Genomic DNA, 25,989 nt, shown 5'->3' with positions numbered 1-25,989 from the left:
TTAGTTTTTCTGTCATTCCTTTTCCCTTCCCCCACAGCCGTTCTTTAGATGAACTTTGTTTCCTATCTTTAGTTCCTTATTGTATTAAGCCTTCTAACTGTGTTTATTCTGTTGGACTTAACAGGAGTCAAACCCTTCTCTCGGGAGTGTTGTAATGTGCCCTATGAGCTCTCCGAAACCAGCTTAGTTCCACCTCATACCATTTCCATTTTTACAACTCTCTCTCTCTCTGAGGACTTAACTTTTGAGAGTATATTCATATTGACCTCCCTTTTTATACTTCCAGTATCCTCCTTGCCCTGTAACAAAATCTTAGTCTGTCCCAGAGATCTTTTTTGCTCTTTCCTATTTGCTAGCTGTTTTACGGCAGGGTTGCCACTGCCCTTCCTGAAAGTTACAATAGTCACTGCAGGTAATTACAGAAAGGAAACACGCTTCGAGCTGGTCTTCTGCCTTGAATTCACATCTCAGCTCCAGCATTTACTAACACTGGAACTTTTTTTTTTGTCTTTTTTGCCTTTTCTAGGGTCACTCCCACGGCATGCGGAGGTTCCCAGACTAGGGGTCTAATCGGAGCTGTAGCTGCCGGCCTATCCACAGCCACAGCAACAAGGGATCCGAGCCATGTCTGCGACCTACACCACAGCTCACGGCAACACTGGATCCTTAACCCACTGAGCAAGGGCAGGGATCGAACCCGCAACCTCATGGTTCCTAGTCGGATTCGTTAACCACTGCACCACGACGGGAACTCCATGACATTGTAACTTTAGACAAATTATGTGACTTCTCTGAGCTTCAGATTCCTTATTTGTGCAATGAAGATGATCATACCTGTCTCATAGTGAGATAGTATAAATAATCACGTCTGGAACATAGCAGGTGCTCATACATTATGATTTCTTCCATCTTTTTTTCTGCTCACCTCCCTTCCCCCTTACAAGTCCTCCCCCTACCCTGTCACTGCATGGACCCTTCCCTCCTGAGATCCAGAGGGACACCCCCCTGCCCTGGACACTTGCCCTCAGACCCTGTGTCTATAGGTGTAATTACCCAGGTGGGATGCCCCATCCATTCCTCTTTCCCAGTCTTGACCACCTTTCAGCTGCTCCCTCTGAGAAACAAAGCGCTGTTCAGTGCCTGCTCTTAGCCCATTTCCCAGGCTTGAAACCAAGTTGTTCTGCCAGGATTTTTCCTTCCCCTCACCTGCCTTAACAGTTCATTCTCCTGCGAAGCTTAGATTTTGTTCGGGCAGGTCTCTTACAGTTTTGCCCTTAGGCCTTAGGGTGCTGCTCCTTGTCCTGGGAGGTGGGCCTTTCTCCTAAGGTGTGGCTCTGCTGAGGTTTCCAAGTGGAAAACTGGACATGTTTATTGACCCTCCTAAACTAGAGGGATCAAATTTCAAACTCTTGTCTTCCCAGCTGCAGACAGTTGTGAACATCTGCTGGGCTCTTTGGCCTCCAGCTGTGATTGCTTTCTGCTGGGCTCCCTGGAGTCTCAGCTCCTGCATGCAGCGTCCAAGGATTGGAAGGGAATTTCTACCCAGATTTTGGGCTGTCTTCTCTGCAGCTTCCTCTTTTTCAGGATTTCTCCCTTAATATCTAGTGCTTCAGAGCCCTAGACCTGAACTTTTGACTCTGCAACCCAATGCAATTACCATTTACTGGCTCTCAGTTTTTACTCCCCCCCACCCCAGTGCTGAGAGACTAAGGATTGCCTTGGGGTGGGAGGTGGGGGAGGAGGGTATCAAACAAATAGGGATCTTACCTAGTATTTTTCCCATGTTTTAAGTTGGATCCGCTCCAGTTTCAGGCTGCTTTTGGTGGCTTTCCAGTGCCTTCACATTGTTATTTTTAAAAAATACCTCCTCTAGAGTTGCTAATAGTTTTCAGTAGGGAAGTTAGTCTGCTATTACGAGGCCAAAATCAGCCCTGGGGTTTTATACTTGCTAATAACATAAATAATTATGATGGGAAGGGAACCTGGTGCTTCAAATTCCATGTTAACTAGGTTAATTTAAGTGACATTACAGTATCTAAATGAAGAACTCTTACAGAGGGAACTAGGAAACCGAAGTTGAGATGCGAGTTAAGGCTAACAGTTCAAGGTTGGAAGGCTATAACACAGAATCCGCTTATACCATTACTAGAAGGAACCTAACGTTTCAGCAAGTCTAGTATTTTATACATAGTGGGTAACCACCCATGATTGTGTTTTGATTAAGTGGGTTTCAACTAGCATTTTCTGAAAAACAAATACAGAACTGAATAGAAACTTTCCAGTACATCTCATAGAGTAAAAGTAATACTTTTTTCTGTGTGCATATACACATACATAGATGTACTGAGCCACAATGTAAAATGTGGGTTGCAGTATGAAAAATACTTAAATCCACCATACTCAGTGTATAAACGGAGAGACAGCGCTCAGAGAAATGGAACCGTGTCACCAAGGGAACTGGTCACTCCCGGGATCAGGAATAGAATCTGGGTCTCTTGATGCCCAGACCAGTGCTTTTGCTACGGCATCACAGCTGAAGCCAGAAATGCAGGAATAGGTTCTTTTCGAATAAATGAACTTAGTATTAGCAGAAAAGTATTGTGTTACGGGACCCAGAGGAAGTGCTTGGAATGGAGTGGGTGCAGTTGTATTCCATGCAGCAGAGGGAGTAGATATGCTCTGAGGAAAGACCTTTGCATTTGGTACATGAGGTGAGGAATAGGAGCAGCAAAGGCACGAAACATCCTACAGGGAGTTTAGGAGGGAAGGGATGATGGTGGGATAGATAGTCATCTTTTGTTATCTATGTCTGCAGGGGGTTGGTTCCAAGACCAACTCCCCACACCCACCTCCTCACAGACACCAATATCCACAGATGCTTAAGTCCCTTATATAAAATGGCATAGTCGTTTGCACATAACCTACACACATCCTTCCATATACTTTTTCTTTTTTTTCTCCCATATACTTTATTTATTTATTTATTTATTTTGTCTTTGGTCTTTTTGGGGCCGCACTTGTTGCATATGGAGGTTCCCAGGCTAGGGGTCCAATCGGAGCTACAGCTGCCAGCCTACACCACAGCCACAGCAACGCCAGATCTGAGCCGAGTCTGTGACCTACACCACAGGTCACGGCAACACTGGATCCTTAACCCACTGAGTGAGGCCATGGATCGAACCCGCAATCTCATGGTTCCTAGTCGGATTCACTTCCGCTGCACCACGACGAGAACTCCTCTCCCATATACTTTAAATCATCTTGATTGTTTTATAATACCTAATACAGTGTAAATAGCTGTAAATACAATATAAATGCTGTGTAATTGGCAGTGTGGCAAATTCAAGTTTTGCTTTTTGGAACTTTCTGAATATTTTTTTATTTTTTTAGTTTAGTTTAGTTTATTTTGCTTTTTAGGGTCACACCCACGGCACATGGAGGTTCCCAGTCTGGGGGTCTAATTGGAGCTACAGCTGCCAGTCTATGCCATAGCCACACCAAATCTGAGCCACGTCTTCAACCTACATACACCATAGCTCATGGCAGCACTGGATCCTTATCCCGCTGAGCAAGGCCAGGGATTGAACCTGTGTCCTCATGGATGCTAGCCAGATGCATTTCTGTTGAGCCATGACGGGAACTCCTGGAATTTTAAAAATATTTTTCATCTGAACTTGGCCGAATCTGTAGATGTAGAACCCATGGATACATAGGACAAACTGTAAAAGCAGTTCCTTAAAAATTTGGACAGTAATTTCAGCAGAACAAATCTTGTTTTGTTTTCCTCCCAAGATAGAAACCTGCACAGATTTGAGGGTACTTCTGCCAGTGTTATATGGATAGTTCAGAGTTTTTAGGACTCTGGTAGTGAAGATTTCTTTTCATTGCAATATGGTATCTCTGTAGCTACAGTCTGTTTTCAAACTACTGGAGTAAACTGTCTGCCAGTCAGTCCAAGACATTGGTTTTTTGCCCTGCTTTGTTTCATATGCTGTTAACAAGCCGTGAGAATAACAGATGCCAAGAGTCTCCGCTACTCCAGAGACCCAGGGCCTGCTCCTAGGAATTAACTGGGCAGTAGCAGTTAAAAGGCCAGCAGGTTGAATCATGGCATTTCATGCTCTGCAGCAGTAGTAGTGGTACCACATTACATGCTTCACAGTTGTCAGAGCCCTTTGTGTAGCTTTTCCTCTGATTTCATTCTCTCATAACAAACATGAGTCATTTACATGTTTTTATGCAACAAATGTACTGAGTACCAAACGCTGTGCCATGTTCTGGTTAGACAGAGGTGACCTGAAGACCCTGACGGTGGAGGAGGCGGCTGTTCTGTGCTCGTGGACTGACAGCAGGAACCCGTGGACCAGCTATTCCCTTTCTCTGGATTCCTCTCTCACAGGCCATCTTTCTTCATGACGTTTTTGCTTTTCTCTGGCCTCTGCTTCGGTCTCCTCTGACTACAGACTGATACCTTCCCCTTACTCGTGGTTTCTGCTCCTCCACTAGTTACACATAACCAGAGGTGTCCCAACGCTTTCTGGGGCATTCCTGCAGCTTCTGCCTCTGTTCTGACTAAGCCGCCTGGTGGTTCTTACTTCACATTCGCAGGAGAGTGAGCATGATTGACTCGGCTTGAATGTTTTAGTTAGATCTCATCATATGAATTGCCTGTTCATTGATTAGGGACTCATCCTTGGTCCAAATGGCAGTGGCAAAGGCTGGGATGGGGAAATCCCCTAGTTTAAGCCATAGCTACAGGGATTCGATGGCGTGATTTGGGAGGTAGAGGCCTCCGGAGGCTGTGGCTTTCTGAGGCTTGGTGAAGTCAGCCCCAGCATTTGGAAATGGGTGGAGGCATTTTTTGGTTGTCATAGTGGCAGGGTGCAGGGAACTGCTTGCGTTTAGGAGGCGAGGACCAGGGATGCTAAATGTCTTCAGTGTGTAAGACCGTCCTACACGATGAAGAGCTGTCCTGCCCCAAATGCAAGCCGTGTCCCTAATGAGACACTGGACAAGATGAATAAGACTCGTGCCTGCTTTTACGAACTCACAGTTTCCAAACAGAAAACAGCATATAGGACTTCCTGTCGTGCCTCAGGGGAAACGAATCTGACGCAGGTTCAATCCCTGGCCTTGCTCAGTGGGTCAGGCATCCGGCCTTGCCGTGAGATTGTGATGTAGGTCTGAGATGAGGTTCTGATCCCATGTTGCTGTAGCTGTGGTGTAGGCAGGCAGCTACAGCTCCGACTTGACCCCTAGCCTGGGAACCTCCATATGCTGTGGGTGCGGCTCTCAAAAGACAAGAAGAAAGAAAACAGCATATAAACAGATGATTCAAATATAATTTTATAAATGCAGTAAGAGGAATTGTTAGGTACCTTCCCTCACCTTGACCTTACTACCTGTGTAACCTTGTATAAATTACTTATTCACTCTATGCTGTAGTTTCCTCATCAGTAAAATCAATAACATACTTCCATGGTAGTATTATGAGAATTTATATATGTGCAAATACTTAGAATCATGCAACAGAACCTGGCACATAGTAAATGCTAAATAAACACAAGCTGCTCTCTTCATCATCAGTTATTATTACATGAGCACATAGATTCCTATATCCCCTTTGAATGCAGTTCAGCAAGGTTTTTTTTGGATTTTTCATCCGTGGTGTGCAGTAGCTTGATGTGAACCTCAGTTCCCAGACCAGGGATTGAACGTAGGCTGCAGTAGTGAAAGTACCGAGTCCTAACCACTGACCAGCAGGGAACTCCCCAGCAGGTGTTTATTAACTAGTGTTTGTACTTAGCACTACACCAAGCATTGGAGGCATCCAGGGAAGGCTACTTCTCCCCTTCTGCCCTCAGGAATTTACAGATCAGTTGAAGAGACAAAATGTAAAAATATGAATGATTAAAGTACAGAAGTCTATAGTATAGACAATAAATGCTGTGGACAGTCAGAAGAGGAAAAGTTCAGTTTTTAATTGAGTTAATGGAAAAGACTTCAGGAAGATGTTTGAATTTGTTTTTGCTTTGTTTCACTTTTTGGGGTTGTACCTGCAGCATATGGAAGTTCCCAGGCTGGGGCTCGAATCAGAGCTATAGCTACTGGCCTGGGCCACAGTCACAGCGACACCGGATCCGGGCCGTGTCTGCGACCTACACCACAACTCATGGCAACACTGGATCATTAACCCACTGAGTGAGGCCAGGGATTGAACCCACATCCTCATGGATCCTAGTAACTAGGTTCGTTAACCACTGAGCCAGGCTGGGAACTCCAGATGTTTGAATCTGAGCTAAAATTTCAAGGAGTAGTGGAGCTGAGATAGGCAGAGAGAAGCCGGGAGAACATTCCTGGTTGTAGAAAGTCTGTGAGCAAAGATGCAGCGTTGTGGTGACAAAGAGGAACACAGTGTGGAAAGAACTAGCTGACTGAAGTCTTAGAAACCAGGTTGGAGTTTGGACCAGAGCCTGAGGAAGAAGTCAGAGCTGGACCTGCATGTGGCGATTCACCCTCGGAGACGTGATCGCTGACACTGTGAGTGGATGACTTCTCCGAGGACGAGAATGGCTGGGAAAGTGCCAGGGGCTGAGAGCCGGGCCCAGGGGCTGCCCCCAGCGTGGGGCGGCAGGAGTGGGGCAGGAACGCTGGAGGAGGGCAGAAGAAAACCAGAGGGCTTTGAGTAAGCAACAATGGCCAACACATTCAGATGCTGCAGGAAGTCAAAGATGATGCTGTGGATTGTGGCGGAGGCTGTCGGTTGACTGAAAGGACAGCTTTACTGGACCAGTGATAACAGAATTAACTGCAAAGGGTCTAGGGAGGAGGTCTTAGGGAGGGAGGGCATGGAGACCACTCTCTGAAGACCTTTCACAGAAGGACTCAAAGCGATCTGACTGGCTAAAGGGGGCACAAAGTTTTCATGTGTTTACTTTTTATTTTTATTTATTTATTTTATTATTTTTATTTTATTTTATTATTTTTTTGTCTTTTTGCCTTTTCTAGGGTCGCTCCCGCGGCATATGGAGGTTCCCAGGCTAGGGGTCTAATTGGAGCTGTAGCCACCGGCCTACACCAGAGCCACAGCAATGAGGGATCTGAGCTGCGTCTTCGACCACACCACAGCTCATGGCAATGCTGGATCCTTAACCCACTGAGCAAGGCCAGGGATCGAACCCGCAACCTCATGGTTCCTAGTCGGATTCGTTAACCACTGAGCCACAACATGAACTCCCTCTTGTGTTTACTTTTTAAAATCAGGGTGTCACTGCTTGTTTGAAAATAGATGGGTAGGTAGGAGGCAAAGAAGAGAGAAGGAGTAAATGTATGGGGCGAAAGGGGAAAAATGGAGAACCCTGTTCCATCAAGAGTTGGGAGATAATCGAAGCTTTATCCTGCCTACTTTAGTCCTGCCTCCTTAGATCATGAGTCGTATTCTCAATAAGCTAGGACGTCTCTTTGTCCACAAGCCATTACCTAAATTATTTTTATGTGATGTGTCATCAACAATGAAAGAATATTGGCCCAGACGGATCCCAGGTCTCTGTAAAAGCAAAAAAGATATCCAGGAAAGGCAAGGAATTGAGGAAGGATAAGAAGAGGCATCACCTTCTAGGGCATCATCTTTCTCGTGGACCTGAGGATGCTGAAGGGGGCAGTGAGTGGGGTGGGGTGAATCCAAGCAGCTAACTTGCAGTGCCCACGGCAGGCCTGGCCTTCAAAGGAATGTCCGGCTGGAAGCTCAGAACCTTGACTCGTCCGCTCTGACACACCACAGAGGTTTACAGTTTGATATTTCCCAGGAAGCTAGAAAGTGTCCACACTGTATAAACATCACGCTGTCCAGTCACAGGGGTGTGACAGTGCAATGCGCAGTCATTTCTGGTGGGAAGATACACATTCTTCATGCATATGGCCCCACAGCAGGGGCAGGGCTAGATCCTACGTTGTGGACCTTGTTCCATGATACCAAGTAACCCCTTTCTTCAAATCATAAGCTAAGAGAAGGCAAACAGGTGAACTATATTACATTTCATTGAATCTAAAACACCATCTTTTGTAAGACACTGAATAATTTTATGTAGCATTAGAAAGAACTTCTAATTAGAAGACTTTCAATTAACGTTATTAATTAGAAGACGTCTCTATTTCTGAAATGTTAGAATATGAAAATGTGTGTTTTAGCGTCTGCTGAAATATGGAAATGCTTCCCCTTACCACTGACCTCACAGAGATACTCCGACAAAAATTATTGTAGCATTCCTCTAGTCCTCAGTGATTTGGAAATGCGGAATTCAGTTTCCTCAGCTCTAGAGCCTTCACCCTTTGGGGGAAGATTGAAACCTAATTTACCCCAGTGTCATTCATAGGTGTGGCAGCTAGTAGTTAGGACAAACAAAAGTTAGGATATTGAATGACTTTTTAAAAATCTTTGCATGGTGTTTTCTTTCTTTTTTTTTTTTTTCCCCCTAGGGCCTCTTCCTGCAGCATATGGAGGTTCCCAGGCTAGGGATCTAATTGGAGCTGTAGCTGCTGGCCTACGCCAGAGCCACAGCAACACGGGATCTGAGCCAAGTCTGCGACCTATACCACAGCTCTCGGCAATGCCAGATCCTTAACCCACTGAGCAAGGCAGGGATCGAACCTGCAACCTCATGGTTCCTAGTCGGGTTCGTTAACCACTGCGCCACAATGGGAACTCCGTGCGTGGTGTTTTCTATCACAACCATAGCAGAGCAATGCTTAGGGCACTTTAGTAATTGCTACCGTCTGTTAAGCGCTGGTTGCTGTGCCAGTTGCTGTATGTTAGGTACACACTAGGTATGCAGAAAAGTCCAATAGAGTCTAATCTCCATGATGGCAGTGAAATTGGTATTTCCAACCCTTACATGGTACTTGGCATATAATAGGTGCTCAGCGAATATTTGTTATCAAATGAAATATTCTGTTTGAGGGCATAGAAAATTTAATTGGTTTATTTTGTATTGTTACTCAGGAAGTGAAGTTTAGAGAAAAGATTAATCCAAGGACTAGAGAGGCCTTCATCTAGCTGGGCTTAAGGGGACAGTAAGTGAGCAGAAAGGCACAGAGACAAGCTGGGCTTGTTATGTTTGAAGAATAATAAGGAAACAAATACTTGAAAGTCTGTTGTGCTAGGTTCCATAATAGCAGCAAGTACCTAGGCCTCTGGGCTCACGGAGAGGAAGTGACTAACTGCCCAGATTAGTCACTAAGTGACACTCCTTATGAAACTAGTTAGACACTAGAGCCGGGGGAGATACAGGAAACCAGAGTGACCACCGAGAGACTGAAAGCTCCTTTAAGCCTGTACAGCATGAGTGACTAGGGGCCCAGAGAAAACCCAATTCATGTTCCTTCGTGTTGAGGTATTTTTTATTTTTTCCCCCATGTTTCAGCTGGAAAATAAGACAGTACTGACGGGAGTTCCCATTGTGGCTTTGTGGTTAACGAACCCGACTATTATCCATGAGGACTCAGGTTCGATCCCTGGCCTTGCACAGTGGGTTAAGGATCCAGCATTGCCGTGAGCTGTGGTGTAGGTTGCAGATGAGGCTCCGATTTGGTGTGGCTGTGGCTGTGGTGTAGGCCAGCAGCTACAGCTCAGATTCGACCCCTAGCTTGGGAACTTCTATATGCCACAGGTGTGGCCCAAAAGAGACAAAGGAAAAAAAAAAACTGACCAATACCCCAGTCTTTTTTTTTTTTTTTTTTTTTTGGCCTTTTTTAGCACCACACCTGCGGCATATGGAGGTTCCCGGGCTAGAGGTCTAATCAGAGTTATTGCTGCCTGCCTGTGCCAGAGGCACAGCAATACCAGATAGCAGATACGAGCCGCATCTGCGACCTGCATACACCACAGCTCATGGCAATGGAACTCCCATCCCAGGCTCAATCAGATTTTACCATCAAATAGTGGATCACATTTGGAAAGAATTCTTATTTTGAGAGACTGGGTTCACCTTTTTAAATTTATGTTATTGAAATACGTAATACTTAAGTTCATTCTATTTGGTATTATTGTTTTGTTTCATGAATTTATGTCTAAGACCACTTAGTTTCACCCCACTTGGTTTGCTGTTCCTGAGCACCAGACAGATGAAATGACTTTCCTTAGGTAGAAGAAAGCTCTGGAGGGCTTTTCAGCCTCATTTGCCCCATCTCCTAGCTCTCTATTCAATATTCATACATTTTTGTAATTAAAACTTTGAACAGGATTATAGCTCAGGTTAATTCTTTTTTTACATAGTTCTAAAAGATATGTAAGATGTTATGGGAACAGGAATTCCCGTTGTGGCTCAGTGGGTTAAGAACCTGGCTAGTATCCATGAGGCTGCAGGTTCCATCCCTCCCTGGCCTCACTCAGTAGATTGAGGATCCAGCATTGCCAGATGGTGCAGGTTGCAGATGTGGCTCAGATCTGGCATTGCTGTCCCTGTGGTGTTAGGCCAACAGCTGCAGCTTCCACTCAACCCCTAGCCTGGGAACTTCCGTATGCCGCAGATGTGGCCCTAAAAAAGAAAGAAAAAGAAAAGAAAAAAAATGTTATGTGAGCAAGTGGAAGGGATAAAAATAACCTACCTAACAGAAGCTGAAGAAAGTCTGGTTCTATAGAGTAGGATAGGAAAATAGCCAGAGCCTTGTTAATGAGCAAAATCACTGTAGTGTTGTTATCAACAATGGAAGTACAGTGTAGGAAACAGCCATACTCATATCGAAAAGACGTGTAACCCAAACAGGCCTTAACATTTAATGGAAAGCACCGTTTGAGATGCTGGTTTTGAATAGTTATTAGCTGTGTGGTCTCAGGCAAGTCATTTCATTGCTTTGTGCCCCTGCTTCCTCATTTGTAAAATGAGAGCCATCATACCTTCCCTCAGGAGGCCTAGTAAGTATAAAATCAGGTGTGTGTCTGTTTAGAAAATAAAGTTTTCATGTAAAGTTTGGTTGGCTGACTCTATTCAAAAATTACTTATTAAAACAGTGATAGTTTATTTCTAATTATTATTTTACAAAAACTACCTTTGCCCTCTCGATTATGTCACTTCTGATGCCTAAAGAGTCAGGAATAATAACCTCATCATTTTAAGCAACACCGACAGCACACCTCTCTAGGATTTGGCAAATGTTCACAAATGGTGTTTCAGGGGATCAAGTGTTAATTTCGCTATCCTGTCAGCGTAAAAAGGTGCAGCCTCTTGTACTCTGGGTCTTTGACTCTGGTTTGCTTTTCTTCTAAAGGCCTGGGTCGGCCCTGGTAGAAAGAAGGAAGGGGGAAATAGGAAGCTTTGAGCTAGGTTTCCCCGAGGTGGAAACCCGCTCCGCAGGGATTATGCAGGAGGCTACTTGCCAAAATAGGCAGGGCAGTTACTGAGCGAAAGGTTCCGGGAGGGTTTCTTCAGTTGCTGTTGAGATTTCGGACCAAAATCTAATAGATGCCTCCCAGAAGTCTGGTGATTAGGAAGAGCAGGCCGTGAGTCCTGCAGAAAAGTCAGGGACCCCAGTGCTGAATGTTTAATGTTGAGCAGGGTAAGCATTCTCCAAACACAAGTGAAGTAGGTGCCGAAGGAAAAGAGGTGGTGGGGGCTGGGTGGGCCGGCTGGAGTGATGCGGTCGCACGGAAAACCAGGATTTATTCCCCACTTGGCCTGGTGGGGAATATGCGCAGATTTCCAAAGATCATTTCCTCGCAGAATTTTCTGGACATTGCTTAGCAGGCAAGGTTTTTTGCTTTTCCTATTACACTAGCAAATGGTTATTTCAACAGTGTTTTTTACCCATTTCTGAGAAATCTCAAATTATTAAAAAGTGAAGAATGAATTTGAAAGAGATTAACAGGGTGCTGGAAAGCAGACTGTATTAGAATATTCTTGTTTCATAGCAAATTTTTTTCCCGTTATTATTCTTTGTCGTATCAGTATTACATGTTCATTAGAGAAAAACTAGAAAATACAGAAAATTGAAAGGAAAAAAATCAGAGTTTGTGTTACCTTCTAGACTTTCTCATTTTTAAATACTTGCGTTGAAAATATTTTTCCGGAGTTCCTGTCATGGTGCAGTGGTTAACGAATCCGACTAGGAACCATGAGGTTGCGGGTTCGGTCCCTGCCCTTGCTCAGTGGGTTAACGATCCGGCGTTGCTGTGAGCTGTGGTGTAGGTTGCAGACGCGGCTCGGATCCCGAGTTGCTGTGGCTCTGGCGTAGGCCGGTGGCTACAGCTCCGATTCAACCCCTAGCCTGGGAACCTCCATATGCCGCGGGAACAGCCCAAGAAATAGCAACAACAACAACAAAAAAGACAAATAAATAAATAAATAAAAGCTTTAAAAAAAAGAAAATATTTTTCCCTTTTTGCGGAAATGAATCCGACTAGGAACCACCGTGAGGTTGAGGGTTCGATCCCTGGCCTCGCTCAGTGGGTTAAGGATCCAGTGTTGCCGTGAGCTGTGGTGTAGGTCACAGCTGCTCAGATCCTGTGTTGCTGTGGCTCTGGTGTAGGCCAGCAGCTGTAGCTCTGATTTGACCCCTAGCTTGGGAACCTCCCTGTGCCTCGGGTGAGACCCTAAAAAGCAAAAAAAAAAAAAAAAAAAAAAAAAAAGGAAGAAAGAAAATATTTTTCCCTTTTTAACAAATTTCAGTTCTCTCTTAAAACCCTTTTGTAACCTTTTTCCATTTAATGATATGCATTAGAACAGTGTTCCAAAATAAAAATAAATCTATACCTCAATGGCTGTAAGAGTATTCTGTTAGCAGATACTTGATAATTTAACAGGCCCCCTTGGAAGAGATTTTGGTTGTTTCTAAATTTTCTTTATGCGTTAATAACATCCCTGTATGTACCTCTTTCTGCGTTTGTCCAGCTATTTACATAGAATAAATCCCCGAAAGTAGGCTTCTGAGTTAAAAGGTTTTTGCCTTTGATTCTGGTAAGAAGTAGAGAACGTATCAAAGGTTTTTCTTTACTGCCCATTTCTCTGGATGCCCCAGGAAGGAGCTGAAGTTTCATGGGGTGGGGGGGCAGCTCTCCCCTTCCTTATATAAGATGATCAGTGTTTAAGTCAGAAAGATCCATCAAAGGACATAGTAAATGGGGCTTCCCCTTCACTTGCCTGTAATTTCTGCCATAAATTATCTGAAATACTACTGAATAATGACTGTGTCCGACACTGCTAGATTTGATTCTTTCTGCGGGATTATTTACTGAATAGGGTTACATAGCTGTAATGATAGGAACATATGTATAGGTGCTTAAATACGTAACCATTCAGTCTTATTGGTGGGTAACCGTGGCTGTTCAGAGGTTAAGTGTGCTTGAAAATCTCACTGTTTTATCAGTAGCTACCAGATGGCCACCCAAACCCACAAGTAGATTTCCAGGTCACAACTCCCATAGTTTGCCTGCCTGGAAAAAGCGCTAGAGGCAGAATAGCTACTGCAGCCTTTCCAGCCAGTGTGGGCCCGAATCTTCCACACACAGCCTGTTACTAAATTTCTCTTCATTCATCAGTAAGACAGGGACCATAGTCGGATCGTTATGAAGATTAAATAAGCCAGCATTTATAAAGTGCTTAGAACAATGCTTGACACACAGAGTAAGTGCCATATAAATATTTGTTAAAAGTTTATAGCTAAACGGAGCACCATTTGATGGTGGAGGGAAGCGACAGTCTGGGAGTTCACCATCCAGGAAAAAGCCTCCGGGGTCGATGGTGCGGTCCGGTAACAGTGGGACGGCTCCTTATCGGAAGTGTCTTCTCTGAGATTGTTTAAAATGGGCTAGCATGACAGTCCTAAATTACTGGCACTACATTAATCGGTTCTTGTGAGATTAAAAAGTACTGATTCAGCTCAAGTCCCATTGATCCTTCTACCCCAAATCCCAGTTCCCTCTCTGTGAGACAAACTCTGTCTGGTTTAGTGCTTTTTCCTCCCAGCCTTTCTTCTGTGCGCTTACATATTACATGTGTGTTTACGGAAATATGTAGAGGTTTTTGCATGTTTTCTCTCCCTTTCTCTCTCCTCTTCCTCCACCTTCTTCTTTCAAACAGAAATGGCTTGCTGTTCTGCAACTTTCTTTTCCTCCGTTCCTTTTAATGTGTAAATGTCTGTAAGCTCTGGGCCTGGCTCCCAGTTCCCGTGAACTCTTCTGTGCTGTTCCTGCCGTCCTGGGACCATCCCGCTGAGATCTGCATTTTAAAGGCTTTAGGTGAGGTACCTAGAGTGGCCAAACCCTGGGGAAAGTAAGTGAGGGCTGCTTCCGGACAGGGAGAGGGACTGTGCAGAACGAGAGGTCCTGGAGCAGAAAAGTAGACGAACGCTGCCCACTCTGCATCTTTCCCTCTTATTGTAAGAATTCTTCCCTGAAAAATCAGAGTATCCAGAAACAAACAAACAAACAAAAAAAAAAAAACCCAAAAAAACCACAACTTGCTGCAAGGAGTAGGAAAAGAGGATGAGACTCTTGGATTAAAAACGCCTGGGGTGAAATTGTGGCTGTTTTAGGACGAGGAAAGGAAAGCTAATCGGGAAAAGGTATTGAGTCTGAGCAGAGCTGGGCCACTTTTCTGCAGCTCAGTCCAGGACGCGGAGGATTCCAGCTCCATTCTTTAGAACTGGCCCCGTTGTGATAGCCTGGGGGACTCGGGACGATTCATATGTAAATATGGGAAAGCCTGGGGGAAATGCCTACCCTATTCAAAGGATTTTAGGGGTTTGTGGAGCATTCCAGAGGTCTGGGAAGATTCGACTCTGCCTGCCTGCCTGCCCTTTCACCCTTGGGAACACTTGCACCATAATTTTGGTGCCGTAGGTACCTCCTGGGGTTGCTGGAGGCACCACGAAAGCAGGTAGAACAGTTAGCCTCCTCGTTCAAGTGCCACTTGGGACATCGCCGGGAGTTCAGAGATTTAACCCAGCAAAGACGGAGCCAACTTTCAGAGGCAAGGGAGGCGTGAGTGGCTTTTCTCTTTAACTCTGCTTTAAAGTTGGTAGAGTCGTGGGAAGCTGCAGGTTAACTGAAGCACTTCCTAGGAACACTGAGGAGTGAGCCTGGTGACACTGCACTCAACTGAGGGGAGCAAATATCTTGAAAAAGAGTGGAATTGGGGCTTGCAGGGTGGGGGAAACCATCCCTAATTGTTTTATCCCAGTGGTGTGTTCATGCAGTCAGCACACCTCCAGGGCCAACCTAGGAAGAAAATAGAGCTAATTTGAACATTTTATCGTTAGGCCGGTACCGGGCCTCCGTTTCTTCCATGTGCTTCTGCATCCCCAGACTTTTTATTCTTCCTGCAGAAAAGTGGAATTTTGCAGCTCAAATCCCGCGTGGCTGTGGTTGTGGCGTAGGCCGATGGCTACAGCTCTGATTCGATCCCTAGCCTGGGAACCCCCATATGCCACAGGCGCGACCCTAAAAAGACAGGAAAGAAAAAAGTGAAATTTTATGGTATCGGAACCATTTTTTCCTTGGTGCATTTTAACTTAACCTGGTGCAGGTGGCATTTTCTGGCCCATCATGGAAAAGAACTAACTTGTTTAAAGAACTAACTTGTCTAATTTGCTCAACAGTTCTGGAAAGCAGGTGTTGTCCTTAGTTTACAGATGAAGACATTTCCTCAGAGGAAAATGGACTTTCCTGGGGCTCCCCAGCCAAAGTGTCGGGGGGGTAGGGGGATGTGAGATTCAGAGGCTCTGAGAGTAGGGGCTCCCTCTCTCATTTGGGTGTCCTGGACACTAAAATTGTAGATCACTTTTTTTCCCCTTAGAATATATTTGGAGTAATAGGAAAACAGTTTTACATTTGGAACCATTTCAAGCCATTTAGTCCAAGTTTGATTTAATCTTTGAGAATTAATGTGCATGTGGAGCCTGGAGATCACCTGCCTCTTCGGAAACACATAACATTTTGTTAAAACTGTAGATCCACCCAGATATGCTGAATCAGAATCTCCGGGGTGGGGCCCAGGAACTGCCGTTTAGCAAAAAACATCCCACAGGGCTTTTTAATTGAGCTAAACTGTTTTTCTGTTTTGCCTCCCCCCCCACCCCCAGCCTGTGGTACATGGAAATTCCCAGGCCAGGGTTAGAACCTGCACTGCAGCAGTGACCTCAGCCACAGCAGTGACAATGCTGGACCCCCATCCCGCTGAGCCACCAGGGACGTCCTCGTTTTTCACTTTTTAAAGGCTGTTCAAGAGTTTATCAGTTCGCCTGCAGGAAAAAAAACAATAGCATGCTGATTTTTCTTTCTTTCTTTCTTTTTTTTTTTTTTTTGGTCTTTTTGTCATTTCTTGGGCCACTCCTGCGGCATATGGAGGTTCCCAGGCTAGGGGTCGAATTGCAGCTATAGGCGCTGGCCTACGCCAGAGCCACAGCAGCGACGGATCTGATCCGCGTCTTCGACCTACACCACAGCTCATGGCAACATCGGATCATTAACCCAATGAGCAAGGGCAGGGATCAACCCACAACCTCGTGGTTCCTAGTCGGATTCGTTAACCACTGCGCCACCACGGGAACTCCAGCATGCTCTATTTTAATATAATTGTTACCATTTCTTTTTCTCTCTTAATATAAATAAAAATCTAGTTGAGTCTCAGTGTAAGTTGCTGGCTTCTAATTGATGAGTGCTTGCTGGTATTTTATGCTTTCAAGTATTATAATTAATAGAACTTTGATTCCTGGGAGATAATACTTTCCAGGGAGTTTTTAAGATTTGAAGCAAATAAACCCCAGGCCTTTTCTTAGTTAAGATTCCTGGCTCGGGGGGGTGAGGGGGGGCAAAATGGTGCAGGAGTAAGTGGATTTCAATACAGGATTTGGATCTAAATATATTTAGTTTCAAATTCCAGAACTGCCATTTACTCCCTACGTAATATGGCACAAATTGGTCAGTCTCAAAGCGTAGGTTTTCTTACCTGTTAAATAGAAGAAATAATATTGCCTCAAAGTTTTGGTGTGACTATTAAATGAGTTCAGGGTCATAATATGTAACGTGCCTGGCAGGTGATAGGAATTCAGTAAATTTTCTCCCTCTCCAGAGCGTTTTGGTTCTGGGTTAAAAATGAATTTCTCTTCTCAATTTGCTGCTTATGAAACTGCATATGGGACTGAAGGTCTATAACTTTGAAATTGCATAGAAAATTTATTTTTATTTATTTTTGTCTTTTTGCCTTTTCTAGGGCCACTCCTGTGGCATACGGAAGCTCCCAGGCTAGGGGTCTAATCGGAGCTGTAGCCGCCAGCCTACGTCACAGCCACAATGCGGGATCTGAGCCATGTCTGCAAGCTACACCACAGCTCACAGCAATGCTGGATCCTTAACCCACTGAGCAAGACCAGGGATCGAACCTGCAACTTCATGGTTCCTAGTCAGATTCGTTAACCACTGTGCCACGATGGGAACTCCTGCATAGGGAATTTAAAACAAGACCAGGAGTTCCTGTTGTGGCTCAGCAGAAATGAATCTTGACTAGTATCCATGAGGACGCAGGTTCAATCCCTGACCTCACACAGTGGGTTAAGGATCCGGCATTGCCATGAGCTATGGTGTAGGTCGCAGACACAGCTTGGATACCCCTTGCTGTGGGTGGCTGTGGTGTAGGCTGGCAGCTATAGCTCTGATTCGACCCCTAGCCCAGGAACCTCCATATGCTGCAGGTGTGGGCCTAAAAAGATGAAAGAAGAAAATTTTAAATAAGACCATTGAAAATCAATTTTACATACACTGTAGTTAATTTAGTCATAATTTATTACTCTGATGAAATAAGAGTTAGGCTTGAAATTTTGTCATTCATTCTACCAAAAAAAGTAGTTCAAGAAGGAAATTTTCCAGAGTTATCTTGTGGTGCAGTGGGTTAAGGCTCAGCATTGGTTGTTTCTGCAGGGCCTTGGGTTGTTGCTGTGGTGCAGGTTTGATCTCTGGCCCAGGAACTTACATGTGTCACAGGGCTCAGACAAAAAAAAAAAACACAAAAAACAAAAACAAAGCCCAAACAGAACTTTTCCAATTATGTCTTTTTACATTGTATTTTGAATAATACCAAATTTTTAGAAAATTGGAATAGTACACAGATCTTTCTTTATTCACATTTGCCAGTATTTAACATTTTGCCATATTTTCGTTTTCATTCTTTCTTTCTACACACACACACACACACACACACACACGTTTAAAAAGTAATTTTAACACTAGGTTGCATATATCGTGCCTCTTAGTTATAATCAGCAGTGTGTAACATGGTATTTTTACATGACCACGATAGATGTGTCATTTCAGGAGATATTTTTTTAAATTTTGTATAATTTTTAAAGGCTACTTGCTATTCACAATTACAAAAAATATTGGCTGTATTCGCGGTGTTGTACAATACGTCCTCGAGCCTTTTCTTTTTTTTTTGGTCTTTCGTCCTTTTTAGGGCCGCACCAGCGGCATATGGAGGTTCCCAGGCTAGGGCTCTAATCAGAGCTGTTGCTGCCGGCCTATGCCAGGGCTAAGGCAACGCCAGATCCTTAACCCACTAAGCGAGGCCAGGGATGGAACCCACAACCTCACGTTCCTAGTCGGATTTGTTAACCACTGAGCCGCGGTAGGAACTCCCCTTGAACCTATCTTATACCCAGTAGTTTGTACTTCCCACTCCCCCCATCCCTGTTGTGCCCCTCCCTGCTCCCACTGGTTTGTTCTCTATATCTGTGAGTCTGCTTTTTTTTCGTTATATTCACTAGCTCGTTGTATTTTTTAGATTTCGCATGTAATGGATATACAGTATTTGTCTTTCTCTGTATGACTTATTTGACTGAGCACAATGCCAAGTCCACCCATGTTGCTGCAAATGACAAAACTTCATCCTTTTTTGTAGCTGAGTAGCTTTGTGTGTGTGTATCATGTCAAAGTAGTGTTTTTAGTTTTTTGGGTTTTTTTCTTTTTTTCGGATATATACTGAAGAGTGAAATTACTGGGTCATATGGTAGTTCTATTTTTAGTTTTTTGAGAGACCTCCATGCTGTTTTCCACAGTGCCTGCACCAGTTTACATTCCCACCAACAGTATTCCAGGTTCCTCCACATCCTTACCCACATTTATTTGTGTTCTTTTTGATGCTAGCGATTCTGACAGGTTGTGGTTTTGATTTGCATTTCCCTCCTGAGTAGTGATAGTGAGCATCTTTTCATGTGCCTCTTGGGTATCTGCGTTTCTTCTTTGGAAAAATGTCTATTCAGTCCTTCTGCCCATTTTTTCAATCGGGGTTTTTTTTGTTTGTTTTTTTTTTGATGTTGAGTTTTACGAGCTCTTGATGTATGTTGGATTTTAATCCCTCATGGGTCATATCATTTGCAACTATTTTTCCTTTCAGTAGATTGTCTTTTTGTTTTGTCAAGAATTTCCTTTTCTGGAGTTCATGTCATGACGCAGGGGAAACGAATCCGGCTAGGAACCGTGAGGTTGCGGGTTCGATCCCTGGCCTCGCTCAGTGGGTTAAGGATCTGGCGTTGCCGCGACTCTGGCATGGGCCGGCAGCAACAGCTCTGTTTAGATCCCTAACCTGGGAAACTCCATAAGCTGCTGGTGGGGCCCTAAAAAGACCGAAAAAAAAAAAAAAGAATTTCCTTTTGCTATGCAAAAGCTTTTGGGTTTAATTAGGTCCCATTTGTTTCTTTTTGCTTTTATTTCCTTTATTTTAGTAGATGGATCCAAAAAAATTGCTGCGATTTATGTCAAATTGCTGCGATTTATGTTCTGCCTTTGTTTTCCTCTAGGTGTCTTATAGTATCCAATCTTACATTTAGATCTTTAGTTCATTTTGAGTTATTTTTGTATATGGTGTTAGAGAATGTTCCAATTTCATTCTTTGATGTGTAGCTATCCATTTCAGGAAATTTTTTTTCTTTCTTTCTTTTTACAGCTGCACCTGCAGCATATGGAAGTACCTGTGCCAGTGGTCCAGTCGGAATTGCAGCTATGGCCTGTGCAGCCATGACAACACCAGAGCCAAGCCACATCTTTGACCTCTGCCACAGCTTGTGGCAATGCCAGATCCTTAACTCACCGAATGAGGCCAAGGATTGAACGCACATCCTCAGGGACACTGTTTCAAGTTGTTAACCTGCACAACCACTCGCATTTCAGAACGTTTTTATTTGGTTTAGTCATATATCTAATATAGAATCTATATTCCAATTTCATCAATTTGTCCTATTAAGGTCCATTGTAGCAATTTTTTTCCCATATCAGGATTCAGTTCAGAATCACACATTGCATGTAACTTATCATCTCTTCAGTTGTCTTTAGTTGGGAATTGTTTTATGACATGATGTTTGGAAGAATACAGATGTCTAGGTTTCCTCAGCTTTCTTTTCGGATTATACATCTTTGACTGGGATGCTGCATAAGAGATACTGTGTTGTTTCCAGACATGACATTTGGATGCCCATGATATCTGTCTGTCACTAATTGGTAGTGTTAATTTTGATTACTAGGTGATGGTATGACCCATTTCTACACTATGTGGTCATTTTTTTATTTTTGTAATTAGTAAATAATTTACGATAACTAGTTCAGAACTACGCAGATATCCTGATCATCATCAAAACCCTACCACCAACACCAGAATCATCCATTGATGGGTTTGTATGTGCCTGAACCAAATTCCTTGGGGGTTTTTTGTTTTGTCCTCTTAGGGCCCCACCCATGGCATCTGGAGGTTCCCAGGCCAGGGGTTGAATTGGAGCTATAGCCACCGGCCTACACCACAGCCACAGCAACGTGAGATCCGAGCTGCGTCTGCAACCTACACTAGTAGCTCACGGCAGCACCGGATCCTTAACCCACTGAGGGAGGCCAGGGATCAGACCTGTGTCCTTGTGGATGCTAATCGGGTTCGTTAACCTCTGAGCCCACAGTGGAAACTCCAAATTTTGTGTTATTTTTCTTTTTTGGCCACACCCGTGGCATATGAAAGCTCCCAGGCCGGGATTATTATCTGAGCCACAGCTGTGACCTGTGCCACAGTTGTAACAGCACCAGATCTTTAACTCGCTATGCCACAGTGGAAATTCCTCCAGAGTTTATTCTGATAGTGGCAGAATATTGATTTTTCTAATTCCATTGTTTCTTCTATGTTTATTAGCTGACATTCTACCATAAGAAAGAGCTTTCTCTTCTCCCCATTTATTTATGTACTTAGATATTACTGATGTGAGCTCATGGATTCTTGTTTTAGTGGGTTACAATCCATTGCTGTGCTTACAATTTGATGCTCAAATTGTACAGATTGGCCACTAGGAGCCCCTTCAGGCTGGGCTTATGCCCTCTTGACATGCCCTAACATTTTGTCCAGCACATCCTTCCTTTCTGCCATAAGATGTTTCAGGTTCATCTGCATTTTCCTTGCCTTGAAAGGAGAGCATTTCTCCAAAGAACTCTGGTTCCTTTTAGTGGAGAATAGTTTTTAGAAACCAGAATCTGGGTTGCACTTTTTAAACATTGGAATGTTTCCTAAATTCTTGGAGAAGGGACAGTGGGGAAGGTTTGGGGAGACTGCTGTGAAAAATCTGCTGTGAAAGCCTCATTTTCCATAACTAATTTGAACAATTGTGTGTTTGCTTCTTAGAGCTGGGTAAAAATATTCTTGTAATCTTGTAACCTTGCCAGTATGTTTACTTACCAAATTTGTCAATTTTTTTTAAAGTGGATCTTAAGGAATTTGCAATAAACAGCAGAGATTGCTTCACTGTTGAAATTTTCTCAGTTGTTTATTTTAGCATTTAATACTCATTATTTATTTATTCATTTTTTTTTTTGTTTTTTAGGGCCGCAATTGCAGCGTATGGAAGTTCCCAGGCTATGGGTTGAGTCAGAGCTAAAGCTGCCAGCCTACGCCACAGCCACAGCAACACCAGATCAAAGCCGCATCTGGGACCTACACCACAGCTCACCACAATGCCAGATCCTTAACCCACTGAGCAAGGCCAGGGATCAAACCCTCATCCTCATGAATATTAGTTGGGTTCTTAACCCGCTGAGCCAGAACAGGAACTCCTTAATATTCATTTGAATAAACAAATGCCATATCATCTTATGTATAAGATAATAATTAAGCCTCCCATCAGATGTATCTCAGTAACAGGTGTTTGTAAAAGCTAATGACAGAGTACAAACTGGTTTTCATTTTCGGATCATGTAGTGTGGTTCTATAGTGGTTTCTTGGGGTTTTTTGGTTTTTTGTTTTGTTTTTTTTTTAGGACTGCATTGTTACCTGTGAGCCACAACAGTAATTCCCTATAGAGGTGTTTTTTTTTTAAATTGGAAACACTATTAAAGAGAAGTTCTCGTCATGGCCCAGTGGTAATGAATCCGACTAGTATCCACGAGGATGTGGCTTTGATCCTTGGCCTCGTTCAGTGGGTTAAGGATCTGACATTGCTCTGAGCTCTGGTGTAGGTCACAGACACAGCTCGGACCTGGCATTGCTGTGGTGTGTGTAAGCCGCCAGCTGTAGCTCCCATTCGACCCCTAGCCTGGGAACTTCCATATGCCTTGGGTATGGCCCTAAAAAGCCAAAAAAAAAAAAAAAAAAAAAAGGAAAGAAAAGAGAATACTATTAAAGAACTTTATATTTATAGTTCATTTGTATCTCCCAGGACATTTGAAGTAACAAAACTTGTTTGTGAGTCTTCATTAGTGTTTCAGTAGGGAGAATCTAAACAATTTTCACATTCACCCAGATCTCAGATAATTCCTACCTGATTCTTGTCTTCTCCTTAGTTGGCATTGTTATGTTCCCCAGAATATTCTTTTTAATGTACTGTATCAGTGTTGTAAATACCCAGTTTGGTATTTCTGCTGCTAAGATCATGAAATAGGTTTTATACTCAAGTGAAAGAAGTTCTTTATAAGAATAGCACCTCTTTCAGCCTCTCTCCCAAGGAGGTGGTGGACACTAATTTGCCCTCATAAAGTGGGCCAGCTGCTCTTTTTAGGCCAGGTCCTAGAAATGGTATCGCTCCGATGAGAATTCCTCTCTGCAGGGACGGCTTTCTAAGCTTGTCATCTCTTCATGCTTAGAACTGACTTGGGGATCACATTTCCTGATGGGTGACAGATGTGAGACCTTTGGTTCTCAAAGACTGTCTTCTTTTCAACTCAAGCTGTTGCAGTTGCCTGCTTTCCCACCAGTTCTCTCTTCCCTGCTAGAAATGACGCTCCTCTCCTCCCAGTCTTTGTCGCCGGTGGCCCCTTCTGGGTCTGTGTCCACTGAAAACCCAGAGCAGAGGATGCTGGAGAAGAGAACCAAGGTGATAGAAGAACTTCTTCAGACAGAAAGAGACTACATTCGGGATCTGGAAATGTGTATTGAGCGGATCATGATACCCCTGCAGCAGGCACAGGTGGGAACTGGAGAGGAGGTTAGCTTTGCTTTCAACATGGTTCTCCATGCCTGAAATGTCAGGATAGGGGAGCTTTCACCCCAAATATTTTTGGGTTTGAAATAAAAGCCATGCCTGGTGCTCTTAATTCAAGAGCCCTGGTATATGTGTGTCATCAACCTAAGCCTTCGTCATCCTGTCGCTTATGAAGTCCATTATTAACTTACTGACTTAAGCTACTGCGATAACTCCTAGGACATTTCTTGTTTCTGTGGCTCCTGAGAACAGTTCCAGTGAGTCTGGGATTGTCACTTTAGTGGCAATAATATAATGAAGCCTGGGGCTGGTGGTTTACCTGGCTGTAGCACCTGATGGTACGAGGTTTGTTCCAGATACTCTTACTAATGGGTATATGCTAGGCAGTCCCTTAGATACTGAGATGGGAGGGTTGGGGGGAAGGTTAACAGTATCCAGGGACTTACAGTCTTGTTGCTTGTCACTTGACCACCTGGCCTTGGCTTGGGTCTGGAGCAGTCACTCCCAAGAACTTCTCTAGGAAGTGGGTGGTGCCATCAGATATTGGGTACTGGGTGGAATTTGTATCCTAGGACAATTATAGACCAAAATGGTTCTACAGCCTTTTTACTATGGTTGTAGGGGCAGCGGGAGCAGAGAATAGGTGGGTTAAGGACAAAGGGTGTCACTAAAGATAATGTTAGATGTTCCTGTTTTGGAAACGTCATGAGAGTGAGTGAAGATCCTGAGCAATTTTGGTGTCATCCTTAGAGATGTTTCTAATGTGAATGATGTGCCATTCATTTTATGTCCATGCATGTTCATGTTTTGTTTTCCTTTTTCAGATACCAAACATTGATTTTGAGGGGCTTTTTGGAAATATGCAGATGGTGATTAAGGTCTCGAAGCAATTGTTGGCTGATCTGGAAATCAGCGATGCTGTAGGTATGAGCTCCTGCCATTGTTTCAAAAGCGGGTTGTGTGTGTGTTTTGTTTGTTTTGTTTTGTTTTTTCAACTTCATAGGTAGGAGGCAAGGGAGAAGGGCTTAGCTGGTACTGAGTAGTTTTACTAGAAAAATAAAATCTCAGGTGCTTAGTTCAGAGGTTATTTGGCCCCCTGTTTCTACTTTTACCTACTTCAAGGTGATAAAGGGTGCTTGCAGTAGAAGAAATTTTTGTGTGTGTGTGTCTTTTTGCCTTTTCTAGGGCCGCTCCCATGGCATATGGAGGCTCCCACACTAGGGGTCTTATCGGAGCTGTAGCCGTCAGCTTATGCCAGAGCCATAGCAACGCGGGATCCAAGCCACATCTGCAACCTACACCACAGCTCACAGCAATGCTGGATCCTTAACCCACTGAGCAAGGCCAGGGATCAAACCTGCAACCTCATGGTTCCTAGTCAGATTTGTTAACCACTATGCCACGACAAGAACTCCAGAAGAAGTTTTTATTGTCAAATGGTACGATTTTTTTTGAGACCTTTATTTCAATTATATGTGTATGTATATGGAGTCCTGATTTTTAAATGTATTTATTTACATGGGCCATTGTCAAAAATATTTGAAAAAAACTATTTCTGTTTCTTATAAGCAAAGGAATTGTGTTAGTTATCTATTGCTGGGTAGAAAAACTATATTAAAATTTAGTGTCTTGAAACAAGAAAGCTGTTAGGTCACTGTTGCTGTGGTTTAGGAATCTGGGAGTGGCTTAGCTAGGTGATTCTGGCTCAGGGTCTCTTATGAGGTTGGAGTCAAGCTTTTATCTGGGCTACTGTCATCTGGAGCTCAATTAAGGATCCACTTCCAGGAGTTCCCATCGTGGCACAGCAGAAACGAATCCAACTAGGAACCGTGAGGTTGTGGGTTCAATCCCCGGCCTCGCTCAATGGGTTAAGGATCCAGCATTGCCGTGAGCTGTGGTGTAGCTTGCAGACACAGCTCAGATATGGCGTTGCTGTGGCTCTGGCATAGGCCGACAGCAGCAGCTCTGATTGGATCCCTAGTCTGGGAACCTCTGTGCCGTAGGTGCGGCCCTAAAAAGACAAAAAAAAAAGCGGGGGGGACCCTCTTCCAGGAGTTCCCTTGTGGCACAGCAGGTTAAGGATCCAGTGTTGTTGCAGTAGTGGCTTGAATTGCTGCTGTGGTGCAGGTTCGATCCCTGGCCTAGGGACTTCCACACCTCATGGGCACATGCCGCCCACCCCCCCCCAAAAAAGAGGATCCACTTCCAAAAGCTGACTCAGCTCATCAGGCCTTGGTTTCTTGCCATGTGAGCCTTTTCACCATCCTCATGATGCCACCACATAGCAGCTGGCTTTTTCCAAAGTGAATGATCTAAGACAGGAAGCTCCCAATGGGTCTTCTCTAACCTGATCTTGGATGTGACACACCATCACTTCTGCCACATTCTGGTGATCATACAGACCAGCCATGGTACCTCATGGGAGGGGACATCCTATCACTTTGCTATTTTATTGGAATCATAGTGATAGGATATTGCCACAGTTCTACCCATCCCACTGTACACATGATAGCATCCAACAGAAGGGAAAAGTGACCCTGTGTCGTTGAAGAGTAAGCAGACCTG

The 25,989-nt window shown here is 44.0% G+C and overlaps 1 protein-coding gene across 2 annotated transcripts in view; it reads left to right on the top strand.

Moving 5' to 3' along the window:
- Window positions 1-25,989, top strand: part of LOC100152738 (dynamin-binding protein) — a 123,126-nt gene that overhangs the window by 69,490 nt on the left and 27,647 nt on the right. For both annotated transcript variants that reach the window (XM_001929395.7, XM_021072337.1), the window contains exons 5-6: window positions 23,216-23,409; window positions 24,249-24,348. In XM_001929395.7, coding sequence (XP_001929430.4) covers window positions 23,216-23,409; window positions 24,249-24,348 — 294 coding nt within the window. The remainder of the gene's footprint in view (window positions 1-23,215; window positions 23,410-24,248; window positions 24,349-25,989) is intronic.

Source organism: Sus scrofa, chromosome 14 (genome assembly GCF_000003025.6).
Source record: "Sus scrofa isolate TJ Tabasco breed Duroc chromosome 14, Sscrofa11.1, whole genome shotgun sequence".
In the NCBI taxonomy this organism is placed as follows: Eukaryota; Metazoa; Chordata; class Mammalia; order Artiodactyla; family Suidae; genus Sus; species Sus scrofa.
The sequence above is the reverse complement of the archived record's forward strand: the minus strand, read 5'-3'. Positions and strand labels throughout refer to the sequence as shown.